The 17,240-nt window shown below is 45.5% G+C and overlaps 1 protein-coding gene across 1 annotated transcript; it reads left to right on the forward strand.

The window, feature by feature from the left end:
• The first annotated feature begins 14,731 nt into the window (after window positions 1-14,731).
• Window positions 14,732-17,149, forward strand: RAB42 (RAB42, member RAS oncogene family). The gene is made up of 2 exons (XM_007522433.3): window positions 14,732-15,062; window positions 16,493-17,149. Exons 1-2 carry the CDS (start codon window positions 14,824-14,826, stop codon window positions 16,905-16,907), a joined length of 654 nt encoding a protein of 217 aa, XP_007522495.2. The 5' UTR covers window positions 14,732-14,823; the 3' UTR covers window positions 16,908-17,149.
• The last annotated feature ends 91 nt before the right edge of the window (window positions 17,150-17,240 follow it).

Genomic DNA, 17,240 nt, shown 5'->3' on the forward strand with positions numbered 1-17,240 from the left:
AGTGCTGCAGCTCTGTAAAATTAAAAAAAAAAAAAACCGCTTTCAGGAAGGCATGTGCAAGGGTCTTATATTTCAGTTAAAAACACAGGTCTGGGAGTAAAATAGCTGTTACGCAAGACTTCCACGCCTGGTCCAATCCCAGCACCATCATAAACCAGAGCTGAGCAGTGCTCTGATTAAGGAAAGGAGAAGACAAAGAACCAAACTGCGCCCAAAAGATGGCTTTACAAAAAGCTTCTTGTGTCCATCAAGGTGATCCTTTAACATGCATCCGCACAACTTCTACCAAGGTCACCCAGCTGTCACGCGAACTCAACACCACGCGACCGCCTCCCCCCATGTGTCTTCAGGCCCGGGTCGGGCGCCGCGACCCCAGCCATCACGGCTCACCTGTCAGCCCCGAGCGTGGGGACGCCGGGTGCGAGAGGGATCCGACGCGGTGCGGGCAAGCTGCGGCGGCTCTTACTGCGCATGCGGGCTGCGTGGCCCTACAGTCTCCCGCCTCACCAGGCCGCTTGGCCCTAGTGCTCCGCGAGGCACTCAGCATCCCGCTGCTTTGGGAGACTGTTATGACGAGAGCCCTACAGTCACCGAAGAAGTGAAGGGAATAGTGGTTTGGCGTAGGCGTCTGGATTGCAGATACAGCACCCCTCACTGCAAACAAGTAACACCACCGAAGAAAGGACAAATGGGTGCCAGGAGGCACCTTATATAGCTCTCGACCCTTCCGGCTGCGCCTGACATTTAGACCAGCGTGCCGCGGGGGCAGCTGGGAATTGTAGTCCTCATAGCCTAGGACTGGATTGGAGACCATCTTGGATTTATTTGTGCGCTTTGTTTCTTAGATATTATTTTATTATTATTATTTTTACCAGAGCGCTGCTCAGCTCTGGCTTATGGTGGTGCGGAGTATTGAACCTAGAACTCTTGAGAGTCAGGCATGAGAGTATTTTTGCATAACCATTATGCTATCTACTCCCACCTTTTTTTTTCCCCCCTAGAACTGAGCTCCTCTCAACTCTGGTTTATGATGATGTGCGGCATTAAACCTGATACTTTGGAGCCTCAGACATGTGAATCTCTTAGCATAATCATTATACTACCTGTCCCAACCTGGCGGTTTGTTTCTTCGATATCCCCAGAGGCTTGTCTGCCTTTGTTCAGTGTCCATTGAACACCCAGTACACTGCAGTAGCTGGCTCACTAGTGAGTCACACCCACAGCACTTACAGGATTTAAGACACAAGGGAAATTTTTTTTTTTAAAACCAGAGCACTGGCAGCTCTGGTTTATGGTGTTGGTGAGGGGAGGGGGAGGCTTGCACCTGGGACTTTGGAGCCTCAGGCCTGAGAGTCTCTTTGCATAACCATTATTCTATCTGCCCCGCCCTTTCTTTTATTTTAATTTTTTATGTATTGGTGGAGCCCCGGTATGCATGAGTGTGATTTTTTCATTCAAAGAGACAGAGAAGGAGACATCTCTGCCACCTTTCTCAGGTGCTGTGGCATCAGCTGTGTGGAACTTCTTCAGCAGCACATAGGCTTGAGATCTTAGAATTGAAAGTCCAACAACTTATCAACTGGACCACTATTATATTATCATTATTATTATTATTATTATTATTATTATTTTACCAGAGCGCTGATCAGCTCTGACTTATGGTAGTGTGGGGCATTGAACATAGGACTTCAGAGTTTCAGATATGAGAGTCTCTTTGCATAGCTATTATGCTATCTACCCCACCCCTTATTTATTTATTTTCCAGAGCACTGCTCAGTTCTGGTGGTATGGAGGATTAAGGAGCCTGAGATTTTGGAGACTCAGGAATAAAAACTGGCTCCCCCATCCTTTAAAGAATCATGTTATTGGACTTGGACGTTAGACCACAAGCTATCAGTTACTTAGAGGAAAATACTGGCAGAACTCTTTTCCGCATAAATTTTAAAGACATCTTCAATGAATCGAATCCAATTACAAAGAAGACTAAGGCAAGTATAAACCTATGGGACTACATCAAATTAAAAAGCTTCTGCACAGCAAAAGAAACTACTACCCAAACCAAAAGACCCCTCACAGAATGGGAGAAGATCTTTATATGCCATACATCAGACAAGAGGCTAATAACCAGAATATATAAAGAACTTGCCAAATTCAACCACAAGAAAACAAATGACCCCATCCAAAAATTGCTAGAGGACATGGACAGAATATTCACCACAGAAGAGATCCAAAAGGCTGAGAAACACAAGAAAAAATGCTCCAAGTCTCTAATTGTCAGAGAAATGCAAATAAAGACAACAATGAGATACCACTTCACTCCTGTGAGAATGTCATACATCAGAAAAGGTAACAGCAACAAATGCTGGAGAGGGTGTGGGGTCAAAGGAACCCTCCTGCACTGCTGGTAGGAATGTCAATTGGTCCAACCTCTGTGGAGAACAGTCTGGAGAACTCTCAGAAGGCTAGACATGGACCTACCATCTGACCCTGCAATTCCTCTCCTGGGGATATATCCTAAGGAAACCAACACACCCATCCAAAAAGATCTGTGTACACATATGTTCTTGGCAGCACAATTTGTAATAGCCAAAACCTGGAAGCAACCCAGGTGTCCAACAACAGATGATTAGCTGAGCAAGTTGTGGTATATATATATACCACAACTTGCTCAGCTACAGATATATATGAATACTACTCAGCTATAAGAAATGGTGACCTCACCATGTTCAGCTGATCTTGGATGGACCTTGAAAAATTCATGTTAAGTGAAATAAGTCAGAAACAGAAGGATGAGTATGGGATGATCTCACTCTCAGGCAGAAGTCGAAAAACAAGATCACGTGGTCCGGGAGGTGGTGCAGTGATAAAGCTTTGTACTCTTAAGCATGAGGTCCTGAGTTCCATCCTTGGTAGCACATGTGCCAGAGTGATGTCTGGTTCTCTCTCCTCCTATCTTTCTCATTAATAAATAAATAAAACCTTAAAAAAAAAAATCAGAAAAGAAAACACAAGTAGAACCTGAACTGGAATTGGCGTATTGCACCAAAGTAAAAGACTCCGGGGGTGGGGGGGGGGGAGAATACAGGTATTTACCTGTTTCATGGCAGAAGATTCTTGAGATGGTGATTTGTCGGGTTTCTCGTGAGGGGCCTATCTCGGGTCCAGCTCTCTCTCTGCATGACCGTCCGTTGGCCACAGGAGACGGGTGCAGATAAGAACTTGTCCGGAGGGAGTCAGATGTAGCGCAGCAGGTTAAGCAAACAAGGCTCAAAGTGCAAGGACCAGTGTAAGGAGCCCGGTTTGAGCCCCACCCCCCCACATGTAGGGGAGTCGCTTCACAAGCAGTGAAGCAGGTCTGCAGGTGTCTGTCTTTCTCTCCCCCTTTCTCCATTTCTCTCAGTCCTATCCAACAACGACGACATCAGTAACAATAACAACAATAACTACAACAGTAAAACAACAAGGGCAACAAAAGGGAATAAATAAATATTAAAAAAAAAAAAACTTGTCCTGAGATTTCAGCAGGGGTGGCACTCTGAGGTACCTCTGTGACTTGAGGCAAGAGGTGAGGCCAGAGATCACCCCAGGAGGCTATGGCAGTGGATAACCCCTTTGTTTTACCTTATTTGGTTAAAGCATCAGGAGGTTGAGAAAGGGTGGGGTTTTTCCCCAGTAATTGCTGAGCTGGTCTGAAATGAGAAAGTGGGATTATCAGTAGGTACAGAGGGAGAGAGAGGGCCTTTGTGTGGGCAGGAGTCATGTATGGCCAAAACAGCGGGAGGCAGGGAAGTAGTGAGGGGGCTTCTGGTTACTGTTTGAGCAGAACAGTGGTCTGAGAATAGGAAGTGAACTAGTATGTTAACATAAGGAGAATGCGGGCCCTTGTGAGGCAGGGGAGGCTGATATGGAGGCCGAAGCCCTGGACAGCCAAGGTCCTCCTGCTCTACCACGGGTGGGGGAGGCTGATGGGGTGACTGTACCTCCAGGCACCCGTTTTTCCACAGACAGACCTCACCACACTCAGCCCTCAGCTTCACAGTTCCCCACAGTGATTCTTTTCTAATTTTTTAAAATTAATTTTATTTAGATGCAGACAGACACAAACACCAGAGCACTGCTCAGCTCTGGCTTATGGTGGTATGGGGGATTGAACATGGGACTTTGGAGCCTCAGGCATGAGAGTCTGTTTGCATAACCATTGTGCTATCTCCCCCACCCACAGTGATTCTTTTATTATTTTATTTTTTAACTTTTATTGATATTTATTTATTGGATATATATATATAGAGAGAGAGAGAGAGAGAGAGAAATCTAGAAGGAAAAAGAAGGTAAAGAGAGGAAGAGAGTGAGTGAGAATGACACCTGTAGTACTGTTTCACCACTCATGAAACTGTCCCAATGCAGGTGGGGACCAAGGGCTTGAACCTGGGTCCTGGCGCAGGCGCCACCATGCAAGCTGTTTGACACGGTACCAGCTTCGCGTGGGTGGACTCTCCAGGCCAAACTGAAACCACCTTGCCTTTTGCTGGGTATAGGGCTTGGGATTAAGCTTTGTGTGGTTTTTCTAATCCTTAACTATGGCCAGGCTCAGCACCTGACCAATAACAAAAGTAATGACAGACCTGCACTGCACTCTGTAAGATTGATCATAATGGAACAAATAGTATCAGTAATGCAGAATTTTTCAGGAGACTCAAAATTAATAAAGAATCAAAGTTTGGCTGAACTAGCCTTGGGTGGTCTCTGACACTTACCTCACAACAAGAGGGGATTAAATCCTAGGACTTTTTTTTCCTTATCTTCAATGAATTTTGGTCTGAAATCTTGAAATTATGCATGTGCAAGATCCAGGCTCTGAATTAAAAAAAAAAAAAGCTACACAAATGTGCATACCCTTGCCCATTGTGTCACACTACCGGAGAATGGGTTGTGAAGTGAGCACTGCACTTTGCTTTGCCTCAGTTAGCAGAAAGGGAAGCAGGGGTGGCATGAGGAAATCATTTGATCCCCAGGCCACTTAGTAAACTTGTGGCACAGTCAGCTGACATCTGGACTGGAGTGCCAAATGCAGTCTGAGGCAGCATCTGACCCCAGCAGGAGTGTCTAGGAGCAGAAGTTCAAGCAATCTGATGCTGACAGTGCAAGGATTGTGTGAACTGAGAGAAACATTTTCTGAGGAGGCTGAATTTTCTAGCTGCTTCAAGCCTTTTTTCAGGCCTCCCCAGCCCCATCATGTATTTGGAGACCCACTTTTAGCATTACCTTCTCTAAGACATCTTTGATCCCATAGCTCCCTCAATCCAGTTTGATTTTAGTATTTGGATAAATAATGAATTACTGAATAAATGTAACTTTGTCATTTTTACTCATTCTTTTAGCCATAACTATTTACTGAATTCTCATTATGTGCCAAACACTAGATATACAACCTGCCCTCAGGTGGTGGCACACCTGGTTGAGCACACATGTTATACAACTTAAGGACCCGGGTGCAAGCCCCTGGTCACCACCTGCAGGAGGAAAGCTTCACGAGTGGTGAAGCAAGTCTGCAGGTGTCTCTGTCTCTCTTCCTCACTATCTCTTCCTTCCCTCTCAGTATCTGGCTGTTGCTATCAAATAAAGACAACAATAATAATAAAAATAATAACATAATAATAATAATAAAAATTATGTACAGCCTGCCATCCAAAGGCTTGCTTGGGCAGTAGTGCACCAGATTAAGCGCAGGACATAAGGATCCCAGTTCGAGCCCCCGGCTCCCCACCTGTAGGGGTGTCGCTTCACAAGGGTGAAGCAGGTCTGCAGGTATCTGTCTTTCTCTCCCCCTCTCTGTCTTCGCCTCCTCTCTCCATTTCTCTCTGTCCTATCCAACAACAATGACATCAATAACAACAACAATAATAAGGGTAACAAAAGAAAACAAATATTTAAAAAAATACTAAAAAAAAAAAGGGTTGCAGTCCAAGGGCCGGGATGTGGTGCACCCAGTTAAGAGCATATAGTTCTTTTTTTTTTTCACTTTTTTTTTTAATTGGGGAATTAATGTTTTACATTCAACAGTAAATACAATAGTTTGTACATGCATAACATTCCCCAGTTTCCCATATAACAATACAACCCCCACTAGGTCCTCTGAATCCTTCCTGGACCTGTATTCTCCCCACCCACCCAACCCACCCACCCCAGAGTCTTTTACTTTGGTGCAATACACTAATTCCATTTCAGGTTCTACTTCTGTTTTCTTTTCTGATCTTGTTTTTCAACTTCTGCCTGAGAGTGAGATCATCCCATACTCATCCTTCTGTTTCTGACTTATTTCACTCAACATGATTTTTTCAAGGTCCATCCAAGATTGGCTGAAAATGGTGAAGTCACCATTTTTTACAGCTGAGTAGTATTCCATTGTGTATATAGACCACAACTTGCTCAGCCACTCATGTGTTGTTGGACACCTGGGTTGCTTCCAGGTTTTGGCTATTACAAATTGTGCTGCCAAGAACATATGTGTACACAGATCTTTTTGGATGGACGTGTTGGGTTCCTGAGGATATATCCCCAGGAGAGGAATTGCAGGGTCATAGGGTAGGTCCATTTCTAGCCTTCTGAGAATTCTCCAGTCTGTTCTCCACAGAGGTTGGACCAGTTGACATTCCCACCAACAGTGTAGAGAGGGTTCCTTTGACCCCACACCCTCTCCAGCATTTGCTGCTGTTACCTTTTCTGATGTGTGACATTCTCACAGGAGTGAAGTGGTATCTCGTTGTTGTCTTTATTTGCATTTCTCTGACAATCAGAGACTTGGAGCATTTTTTCATGTGTTTCTCGGCCCTTTGGATCTCTTCTGTGGTGAATATTCTGTCCATGTCCTCCACCCATTTTTGGATGGGGTTATTTGTTGTCTTGTTGTTGAGTTAGTTCTTTTTTTTTTAATATTTCATTTATTTATTAATGAGAAAGATAGGAGGAGAGACAGAGAGAGAAGGAGCCAGACATCACTCTGGTACATGTGCTGCTAGGGATTGAACTTGGGACCTACTGCTTGAGAGTCCAGTGCTTTATCCATTGTGCCACCTCCTGGACCACGAGAGTTTATTGTTCTCTCTCTCTCTCTCTCTCCCTTTCTCTCTCTCTCTCTCTCTTTCCCTCTCTCTCTCTCCCTCTCTCTTTCTTTTCACCAAGGTTATGGCTGGGGCTTGGTACTGGCACTACTAATCCACTGCTTCTGGAGAACATTCTATTCCATTTTTTATTGCTAGGACAGAGAGAAATTTAGAGGGGAAGGGAAGACATATAGGGAGAGAGACACCTGCAGACCTACTTCATCACTTGTGAAACGACTCCCCTGCAGGTGGGGAGCTGGGGCCTCGAACCAGAATCCTTGCACAGTCCTTGAGCATCATACTATGTGCATTCAACCTGGTACGTTACTACCCGACACCACCCCTTTTTTTTCCCTTTATTGGGGGATTAATGTTTTGCATTTGACAGTGAATACAATAGTTTGTACACCCCCAGTCTTTTAAATTTTTATATATATTTATTTATTCCCTTTTGTTGCCCTTGTTATTTTATTGTTGTTGTTACTGATGTTATTGATGTCATCGTTATTGGATAGAACAGAGAGAAATGGAGAGAGGAGGGGAATACAGAGAGTGGGAGAGAAAGACAGACACCTACAGGCCTGCTTTACCGCTTGTGAAGTGACTCCCCTACAGGTGGGGAGCTGGGGCCTCGAACCGGGATCCTTTAGCCAGTCCTTGTGCTTTGCACCACCTGCGCTTAACCTGCTGTGCTACTGCAGGTAGCCCGACTCCCTACTCTATTTTTTTATTTAAATAATTTATTTATTTATTTATTCATGATAAAGATAGGAGGAGAGAAAGAACCAGCCATCACTCTGGTACATGTGATGCTGGGGATCGAACTCCGGACCTTATGGTTGAGAATTCAATGCTTTATCCACTGCACCACCTCCCAGACCACTGTACACCCCCACTCTTTTTAAAAAAATATTTTATTCATTTATTATCCTTTTTTGTTGCCCTTTTTTTTTTTTTTTTTTACCAGAGCACTGATCAGCTCTGGTTTACGGTGGTGCAGGGGATTGAACCTCGGACTTCGAAGCCTCAGGCATGACAGTTTGTTTGCATAACCATCATGCTGTCTACCCCTGCCCGCCCTTGTTGTTTTTATCAATTGTTGTGATGATTATTATTATTGTTATTGATGTTGTTGTTGCCACTTAGGACAGAGGGAAATGGAGAAAGAAGGGGAAGATAGAGATGGGGAAAGATAGACATCTGCAGACCTGCTTCACCGCTTGTGAAGCAACCCCCCTACAGGTGGGGAGATGGGGGCTTGAACCGGGATCCTTAGCTGGTCCTCTAGTTTTGTGCCATGTGTGCTTAACCTGCTGTGCTACAGCCCGACCTCCCCATTTTTTTTAATGGGGGGAAGGTAAGACTTTAAATTTTTTTAAATTTCTTTATTGGGGAATTAATGTTTTACGTTCAATAGTAAATACAATAGTTTGTACATGCATAACATTCCCCAGTTTTCCATATAACAACATAACCCCCACTAGGTCCTCTGTTATCCTTCTTGGATCTGTATTCTCCCCACCCAACCACCCACCCACCCCAGAGTCTTTTACTTTGGTGCAATACAAGACTTTTAATTTTTTCTTATTATCTTTCATATTGGATAGGACAGAGAGAAATTGAGAGGGGAGGGAGAAGTAGAGAGGGAGAGAGATACAGCATTGCTTCACCACTAGCAAAGCTTTCCGCTGTAGGTGCAGAAGGCTGCTCAAACCCGGGTCCTTGCACATGTTCACTCAACTAGGTGCACCACAATCGGCTCCCGTGTCTATCCCTCTCTATCTACCCCCAGCCCCAGCGATAACCTTTGAGGCAAAGAGAAAAAAAAAAAAAGGCTTGCAGTCCAGGAGGGAGTAAGACAGCAGACTGGACATAATGGTATGCAACGTCACTGTCCAGTCAGTGAGTAATGTCCTGAGGTCAAGGCTAAGGCTATTCTGACACAGGAGCTAGTTACATTTTCTTCCTTCCTCCTTCCTTCCTTCCTTCCTTCCTTCCTTCCTTCCTTTCTTCTTTCTTTTTCTTCATTAGTTATGATCTTTCTTTCTCTTTTCTTCAATTTTATTTATTTAATTTTTATCATTCTTTTTTTATACATATTTATTTATTCCCTTTTGTTGCCCTTGTTGTTTTATTGTTGTAGTTATTGTTGTTGTTGGATAGGACAGAAAGAAATGGAAAGGGAAGGGGAAGACAGAGAGAAGAGAGAAAGACAGACACCTGCAGACCTGCTTCACTGCCTGTGAAGCGATTCCACTGCAGGTGAGGAGCCGGGGGCTCAAACTGGGATCCTTACGTGAGCCTTGCACTTTGCAGCATGTGCGCTTAACCCGCTGCGCTACCGCCTGACTCCTTTTTTTTTTAAATTATATTACAGAATTACATGTTGACAGGGGTTTGAATCCACACCATTCCATTCCCACAACCAGAGTTCTGAATCTTCATTCTCACCACTGCAATCCACCACACTTCCCATAAGTTTGTAGCCATGGGCCAACCACCATCTCTGCAACTATCTGTCCACATTTGTAATACATAGTTGCCCCCCTTTTTTTTCTGATTCAATTCTCTCTTCCCCTTTGCATAACCATTAAGCTATCTACCCCTGCCCATAAATGAGTTTCTTTGCATAATTATTAAGCTACCTACCCCTGCCCATAAATACTGTTTTTCTTTTTTTTATAATAGTTATTTTTTAATAATCTTCTTTTAAATTTATTTAGTTGTATAGAGACAGACAGAAGTTGAGAAGGAAAGGGGTGATAGAGAGGGAGAGAGGCAGAGAGACACCTGCAGCCCTGCTTCACCATTTGTGAAGCTTTCCCCTGCAGGTGGGGGCCGGGGACTCGAACCCAGGTCCTTGTGCATTGAAACGCGTGCGCTCGACCAGGTGCGCCACCACCTGGCCCCTCTTTTTTTAATAATATTTATTTATTTATCCCCTTTTGTTGTCCTTGCTGTTTTTTATTGTAATTATTATTGTTGTCATTGATGTCGTTATTGTTGGATAGGACAGAGAGAAATGGACAGAGGAGGGGAAGGCAGATGAGGAGAGAAAGACAGACACCTTGTGAAGTGACTCCCCTGCAGGTGGGGAGCAGGGGGGGCTCAAACCAGGATCCTTCTGCCAGTCCTTTGTCCTTGCACTTTGCACCACGTGTGCTTAACCTGCTGCTACTGCCCGACTCTCAAATACTATGTTTTTCTAAGTGAACAGACCAAGGCAAGAATATCTGAGAGAGGAACCAGTGGTGCAGGTGAAGGTGAAGCTGACTCCTGGTTTGGTCAAGCTGGCAAGGAAGTGCACTGAGCTACCCATTTTGAGGCTCCTCTGCTACCCCTGATAGGTAGACAGTGAGCAGAGACTTAGAGTCCTTCTGCCTCTATTATGCAGGCGACCAAGGCTGGGATTAATTGGAGACCTGATACAATGGCTTCTCAATGATTTGTTTTAGAATCAGCCAGTGATTGGTAAAATATTGGTTTGTCATGTGTATAATTCGAGTTTTGAATCCGGTCCCTACTGCATTGACATTAAAGGAAGCTTCTGTGCTCTGGTCTCTTTCACTCTCCACTTTCTCTCTTTGTCTCTGTTTAAAAAAGGCAAGTGGTGGTGCACCAGGTGAGCATTATAGGGCACAAGGACCCAGGTTCAAGCACCCAGTCCCCACCTATAAAGAGGAAAGTTCACAAATGGTGAAGTAGTGCTGCAGGTGTCTTTCTCTCTCCCTCTTTCTCTCTCTCTCTCTTTTTTTAAATCTTTATTTATTGGATAGAGACAGCCAAAAATTGAGAGGGAAAGGGGTGATAGAGAGGGAGAGAGACAGAGAGACACCTGCAGTCCTGTTTCACCACTCGTGAAGCTTTCCCCTTGCAGGTGGAGACTGGGGGTTTGAACCGGAGTCCTTGTGCACTATAATGTGTGCACTCAACCAGGTGTGCCACCATCCAGTCCCCTCTGCCTCTCTTTCAAAGCATTTTATTTATTAATGAGAGAGACAGGAAAGAGACAAAGAGAACCAGACATGATTCTGTTAACATGTGCTATCAGGGCCTGAATTTAGGACCTCATTCTTGAGAGTTTAACACTTGTGCCGCCTCCTAGAGCACTCTCTCCCTTCACTATCTCCCCTTCCCCTCTCAATTTCTTTCTGTCTCTATCTAAAGTAAATAAAAGTTTTTTTTTTTTTTTAACTTAGCTAGGTGGTCTGGGAGGTGGCACTGTGGATAGAGCATTAGATTCTTAAATAGTTAGCTAGAAGAGGGGCCAAGTGGTGTCTTACCTGGTAAAGTACACACATTACCATGTTCAAAGGCCCTGGTTCAAGCCCCTGGCCACTATAAAGGACCACTATACTAAAAGGGTGGCTTGTGGTCCAGGAGGTAGCATAGTAGATAAAGCATTGGACTCTCAAGCATGAGGTCCTGAGTTCGCTCCCTGGCAGCACATGTACCAGAATGATGTCTGGTTCTTTCTCTCTCCTCCTACTTTTTTGTATGAAATATGCTGTTTTTTGTTATACTAAAGGCTGATTCCCCCCCCCCTTCTTTTTACCAGAGCACTGCTCAGCTCTGGCTTATAGTGGTGCTGGGAATTGAACCTAGGACCTTTGGAGCCTCAGGCATGAGCATTTTTTGTTCTTTGCATAACCGCTATGCTGTCTCCCCAGCCCTCCTCCTACTTTTTTGATTTCTTCTTCTTCTTCTTCTTTTTATTTCTTTATTGGGGAATTAATGTTTTACATTCAACAGTAAATACAATAGTTTGTACATGCATAACATTTCCCACTTTTCCATATAACAATACAACCCCCACTAGGTCCTCTGTCATCCTTCTTGGATCTGTATTCTCAGCACCCACCCACCCCAGAGTCTTTTACTTTGGTGTAATACACCAATTCCAGTTCAGGGTCTACTTGTATTTTCTTTTCTAATCTTGTTTTTCAACTTCTGCCTGAGAGTGAGATCATCCCATACTCATCCTTCTGTTTCTGAATTATTTCACTTAACATGAATTTTTCAAGGTCCATCCAAGACTGGCTGAAAACGGTGGTCACCATTTTTTATAGCTGAGTAGTATTCCATTGCATACATACCTTTTTTTTTTTTTTTTTTTTTTTTTTTTTTTACCAAAGCTATGCTCAGTTATGGTGGTGCAGGGGACTGAACCTGGGACCTGGGAGTCTCAGGCATGAGAGTCTTTTTGCATGACCATTATGCTATCTCCCCTGCCCCTCCTCCTATCTTTCTGATTAATAAATAAATAAAATCTTTAAAACAAAAAAAGGGGGGGGTTGAGGTGGCTTCACAAATGGTAGCGCAGTGCTGCATTATCTCTCCCTTCTCTATTTCTCTGCCTCTTGGGTCTCTACTTGTAAAGGGAGGGGACTGTACGGGGGGAGCCCAGTATTGATTTTCCCATGGACCTCAATTCCAAGCACAGCTGATGAGATATTCGAAAACTGCCATACTCAGAACCAGGGTTCAAAACTCAGGTTGGGGAGGGAAAGCACCACAAGTGGTGGAACAGTACTGCAGGTGTCTCTCCTCTCCGTTTCTTCTTCTGCCTCTACCTGTCTCTGTCTCTCACCTGTAAAAATATTAAAATTAAAAAAAGAAGGGGGCCAGGTGGTGACATGCCTGGCTGAGCACACACATTACCATGTGTAAGGATCCAGGTTTGAGCCTGTGCTCTCCACCAACAGGGGAAGCTTCATGAGCTATGAAACAGGTCTATAGATATCTCTCTTTTTCTCCCTCTGTATCCCCTTCCCCCTCTATTTCTGTCTGTTCTATCTAATATCTAATAAAAGAGAGAGAAGGAAAGACAATAAAACAACAACTATTCCTAAGTTTGTGTGAGGAGGTGTGATCATATGCTACTTTATAGCAGTCAGGATACTGCCACGAAAGCATTTTTTATTTATTTTTTTCCATTTCATTTATTTCTCTGTTCCTTTCTTCCTAAAAAAGAGACAAAATTATAGGTGCTGAGTAGTGGCGCACCTGGTTGAGTGCACATATTACAATGCACAAGGACCCAGGCTTGAATCCCCGGTCCCCACCTGCAAAGGGAAAGCTTTGGAAGTGGTAGAGCAGTGCTTTAAGTCTCTCTCTCTCTCTCTGTCTCCTTTCCCTCTCAATTTCTGGCTGTCTCTATCCAATAAATAAGATGACTAAAATAAATTTTTATTAAAAAAAGAAAAGACAAAAATCAGAGAGAAAATGAAAGAGACCCCAGTACTGAAACTTCCTTCAATATGATGGGGGCCAGGTTGGAAACAGGTTTGCACACATGGCTAAATAGCACGCTATCCAAGTGAGGTGTTTTGTTGGTCCCACTAAATTTGTCTGATAGAGGGTATAGAGCTCTGGCTTATGGTGGGATGGGGCATTGAACCTTGGACTTGAGAGCCTCAGGGATGAGAGTCTTTTTGTATAACCATTATGCTATCTACCCCCACCCTGGAATTGTAGTTATCAGGGTCTGTTCTCCCTCCCTACTCAATGGGGTCCAAGTCCTGGTCTGGGTCTTGGGGCCCAACACAGTAGGTGCTGAGGAAGCAGTGGAGAAACTGTTGAACATTGACCCTGCTGAACACTGAAGGGGAGGAGGCCCCAGGCCAGGGATTCAGGAAAGGGGCATCTGGGAGAGAGTACCTATAACCATCAACTTTTTTTTTTTTTTTTTTTGCCTCCAGGGTTATTGCTGGGGCTCATTGCCTACACCATGAATCCACTGCTCTTAGAGGCCATTTTCTCCCCTTTTGTTGCCCTTTTTGTTGTAGCCTTATTGTGGTTATTATTGTTGCTGTTGATGTCCTTCCTTGTTGGATAGGACAGAGAGAAATGGAGAGAGGAGGGGAAGACAGAGAAGGGGAAAGAAAGAGAGAGACCTGTAGACCTGTTTCACGGCCTGTGAAGGGACTCCCCTGTAGATGGGGACCCAGGGGCTCAGCCCTTATGCAGGTCCTTGGCTCTTTGTGCCACGTGTGGTTAACCCACGGTGCTACCGCCCCACTCCCAACCATAGACTTTCTAAAGAGGCGTCTTCAAGTTTGGCAAGATACCTCATCTTGTTAGTGCACCTGCTTTGCCCTACACAAGGCCCAGGTTTGAGTCTACCTTCCATTGCCCCAGAGAGGGCTTTGTTGCAGTGGCATCTTTCCCTCTTTTTTTTTTTTTTTTTTTTTAAGATTTTATGTATTTATTTATGAGAAAGATAGGAGGAGAGAGAAAGAACCAGACATCACTCTGATACATGTGCTGCCGGGATTGAACTCAGGACCTCATGCTTGGAAATCTAGTGCCTTAGCCACTGCGCCACCTCCCAGACCACGGGAGTTCTGCTTCTATAATTACTTTTCCGCTGATTTATTTTTGCCTGAGTATTGCTCAGTTCTGTTTTATGGTGGTGTTGGAGATTGAACCTGGGACTTTCAGTTCATTGGGCATGAAAGTCTTTTTGCATAACCATTATGCTATCTCCCTATCCCTCCTAACCCCATTTTACAAGGGAAGAAACTGAGGCTGGGATCAGGCAGCAGGTGCCTCTGCCCTGCCTGGTCTCTACACGCCCCCAGCCCCCACCCTGCTGTCCCCGCCCGCTCTGGAGCCGCCCAGGACTCTCGGGTCCTGCGGGTGTCAGCGGGTTTGCAGGGCCGCGTGGCCGGGCAGGGCAGGGGGAGGCGGCGCCAGTGGGGTGGCGGCGACTAGCGGGGCCATGGAGGCCGCCGGCTGCCGATACCAGTTTCGGATCGCGCTGCTAGGGGACGCGGCAGTGGGCAAGACGTCGCTGCTGCGGCGCTACGTGGCGGGCGCGCCCGGGACCCCCGCGCCTGAGCCCGGGTTCGACTGCGCGCCCACCGTGGGCGTCGAGTTCTACAGCCGCGCGATGCAGCTGCGGGCCGGGCTGCGGGTCAAACTGCAGCTCTGGGACACGGCGGGCCACGAGCGCTTCAGGTCAGAGCCCAGGGGGCCCGGCCGGGGGCGGGGGGAGGGCAGCCTGTCCACCAATGCCTGGGGCCCCCTCAGATGGCTCACCATCAGTGCCCCAGAAAGAGGTCCTTCCCTGCCTTGCCTCTGAACTGTTCCTTCTCCAAATACACCCTGGAGCCAGATGCCTGAGCCCACGCTTCCCAGAAGAGTGGTCAGCCTGGGGGAGGGGGCTCTTTGGGGAGGAACCCCACGGTGAAACCCACAGTGAGTAAATAACCTGGGTGCAGAGAGAGCCCACAGCACAGAAAGGAGATGTGAAAGGAAGAGTTCTATGTTGGTCTTGAAGGAGGTGTAGAAGTTCGCTACACAATAGGGAATAGAATAGGGAAATAGAGATGAGCGATTAAGGGGGTCACTTTGCACGGTGCAGCAAAGCTTTGCTTTGCTTTGGAGCCTGGCCCCCCGCCAGGAAGGGAGCTTTGGTGCTGTGGTATCTCTCCTTCCTCACTCCTACCTCTCTCCCTCCCTCTCTTTCTCCCTCTTTATCTCTGTCTCTGGAAAAGTAATCCCAGGTAAAAGAGCTCATTTGGACAGTGTGCTGCTTTGCCATGTGTGTAACCCAGACTGCACGCTGCATAGAAGGAAGCTTTGGTGCTGTGACCTTTTTCATTCTCTCTCTTTGCTTCTTTCTGCCTCTGTCTGTCTGTCTGTATTTATTTATTTATTACCAGAGCATTGCTCAGCTCTAGGTCATGGTGGAACCTGGGGCCTTCAATGTCTAGGGCATTAAATAACTTTTACATAACCATTATGCTATCTCCCTCTGTCTCTGTTTTTAAAAAGAGAGAAAGAAGGGAAATAAAAAAATATTTTAAAAAAATCTTAGAGATGAAGCCCTAGCCATGGTCAACACACGAAAGAATGAAAGAAAGGAAGAAAGAAAGAAAGAAAGAAAGGGAGAAAGAAAGAAAGACCAGTGACCACGAATCCTTCAGGTTTCTTCCAGGAATGGAGGAAAGGTCAGGAGAGCAAGTGAACAGAACTTTAGAACTTGCTCCCTAGCTGGAGAGCACACAAAATTGATCAATCTCTCTCTCTCTCTCTCTCTCTCTCTCTCTCTCAATTTTATGTATTTATTAATGAGAAAGAAAGGGGGAGAGAAAGAACCAGACATCACTCTGGCACACATGCTGCCAGGGATTGAATTTGAGACATTATGCTTGAGGGTCTAATATTTTATCCACTGTGCCATTCCTCAGACTACGAGAGTACATAATCTCCTGACAGATGTGGGGAGCAGAGAAGTTCAGTGTGTGTTTGTGTGTGTGTGTGTGTGTGTGTGTGTGTGTGAAAAGTGTAATAAGGGGGCATCAGGCATCCAGTAAATGCTGAGATCGCCTCTGGAGGTGTCCTGAAGGAATAAACCTCTCCCAACTTATTCCTCACCCCCATAGGTGCATCACCAGGTCTTTTTACCGGAACATGGTGGGTGTCCTGCTTGTCTTTGATGTGACTAACAGAAAGTCTTTTGAACACATCCAAGATTGGCACCAGGAAGTCATTGCCACTCAGGGTCCCAACAAGGTGATCTTCCTGCTGGTTGGCCACAAGAGTGACCTGCAGAGTACCCGCTGCATCTCTGTCCAGGAAGCAGAGGAGCTGGCTGCCTCCCTGGGCATTGCCTTCCTGGAGACATCAGCCAAAAATAACTACAATGTGGACTTGGTCTTCAACACACTTACAGATGCCATTCAGCAGGCCCTCCAGCAGGGGGACATCAAGCTAGAGGAGGACTGGGGGGGTGTCCGAATCATACAGATCCCTAAGGCCCCCTGCAGGAAGCAGCAGTCAGGTTCATGCCAGTGTTGACTCTGGCAGGGAAAGAGTAAAACAGTGGTGGGCAAGGGAGATAGCATGATGGTCATACAAAAAGACTCTCGTGCTTGAAGTTCCTGCACCACCATAAATAAGCTCTGGAAAAACAAATAATAAATAAAGTAGTTGTGATCTCAGAGGAGCCAATGTGGAGGGTTGAGGAAGAAAGTTCACATTTTGGAAGGACAGATGATTAAATGTATCCAGAAGATGAATATAAACAGAATACTGACACAGTCATGCCTCTTGGATTTAAAGCGTCAGATCTCAGGCAGTCCCTTTTCACTAGAAGGGTTGAAGAGGCTAGGTGTGGGGCTTCCTGTCCTT

The sequence above is a fragment of the Erinaceus europaeus genome, chromosome 13, assembly GCF_950295315.1.
Source record: "Erinaceus europaeus chromosome 13, mEriEur2.1, whole genome shotgun sequence".
NCBI classification, from domain to species: domain Eukaryota; kingdom Metazoa; phylum Chordata; class Mammalia; order Eulipotyphla; family Erinaceidae; genus Erinaceus; species Erinaceus europaeus.

Coding starts and splice junctions, on each gene's coding strand:
- RAB42 (XM_007522433.3), top strand. CDS start 14,824: ATGGAGGCCGCCGGCTGCCGATACCAGTTTCGGATCGCGCTGCTAGGG. Junction 15,063..16,492: donor GCGGGCCACGAGCGCTTCAG/GTCAGAGCCCAG, acceptor TCACCCCCATAG/GTGCATCACCAGGTCTTTTT.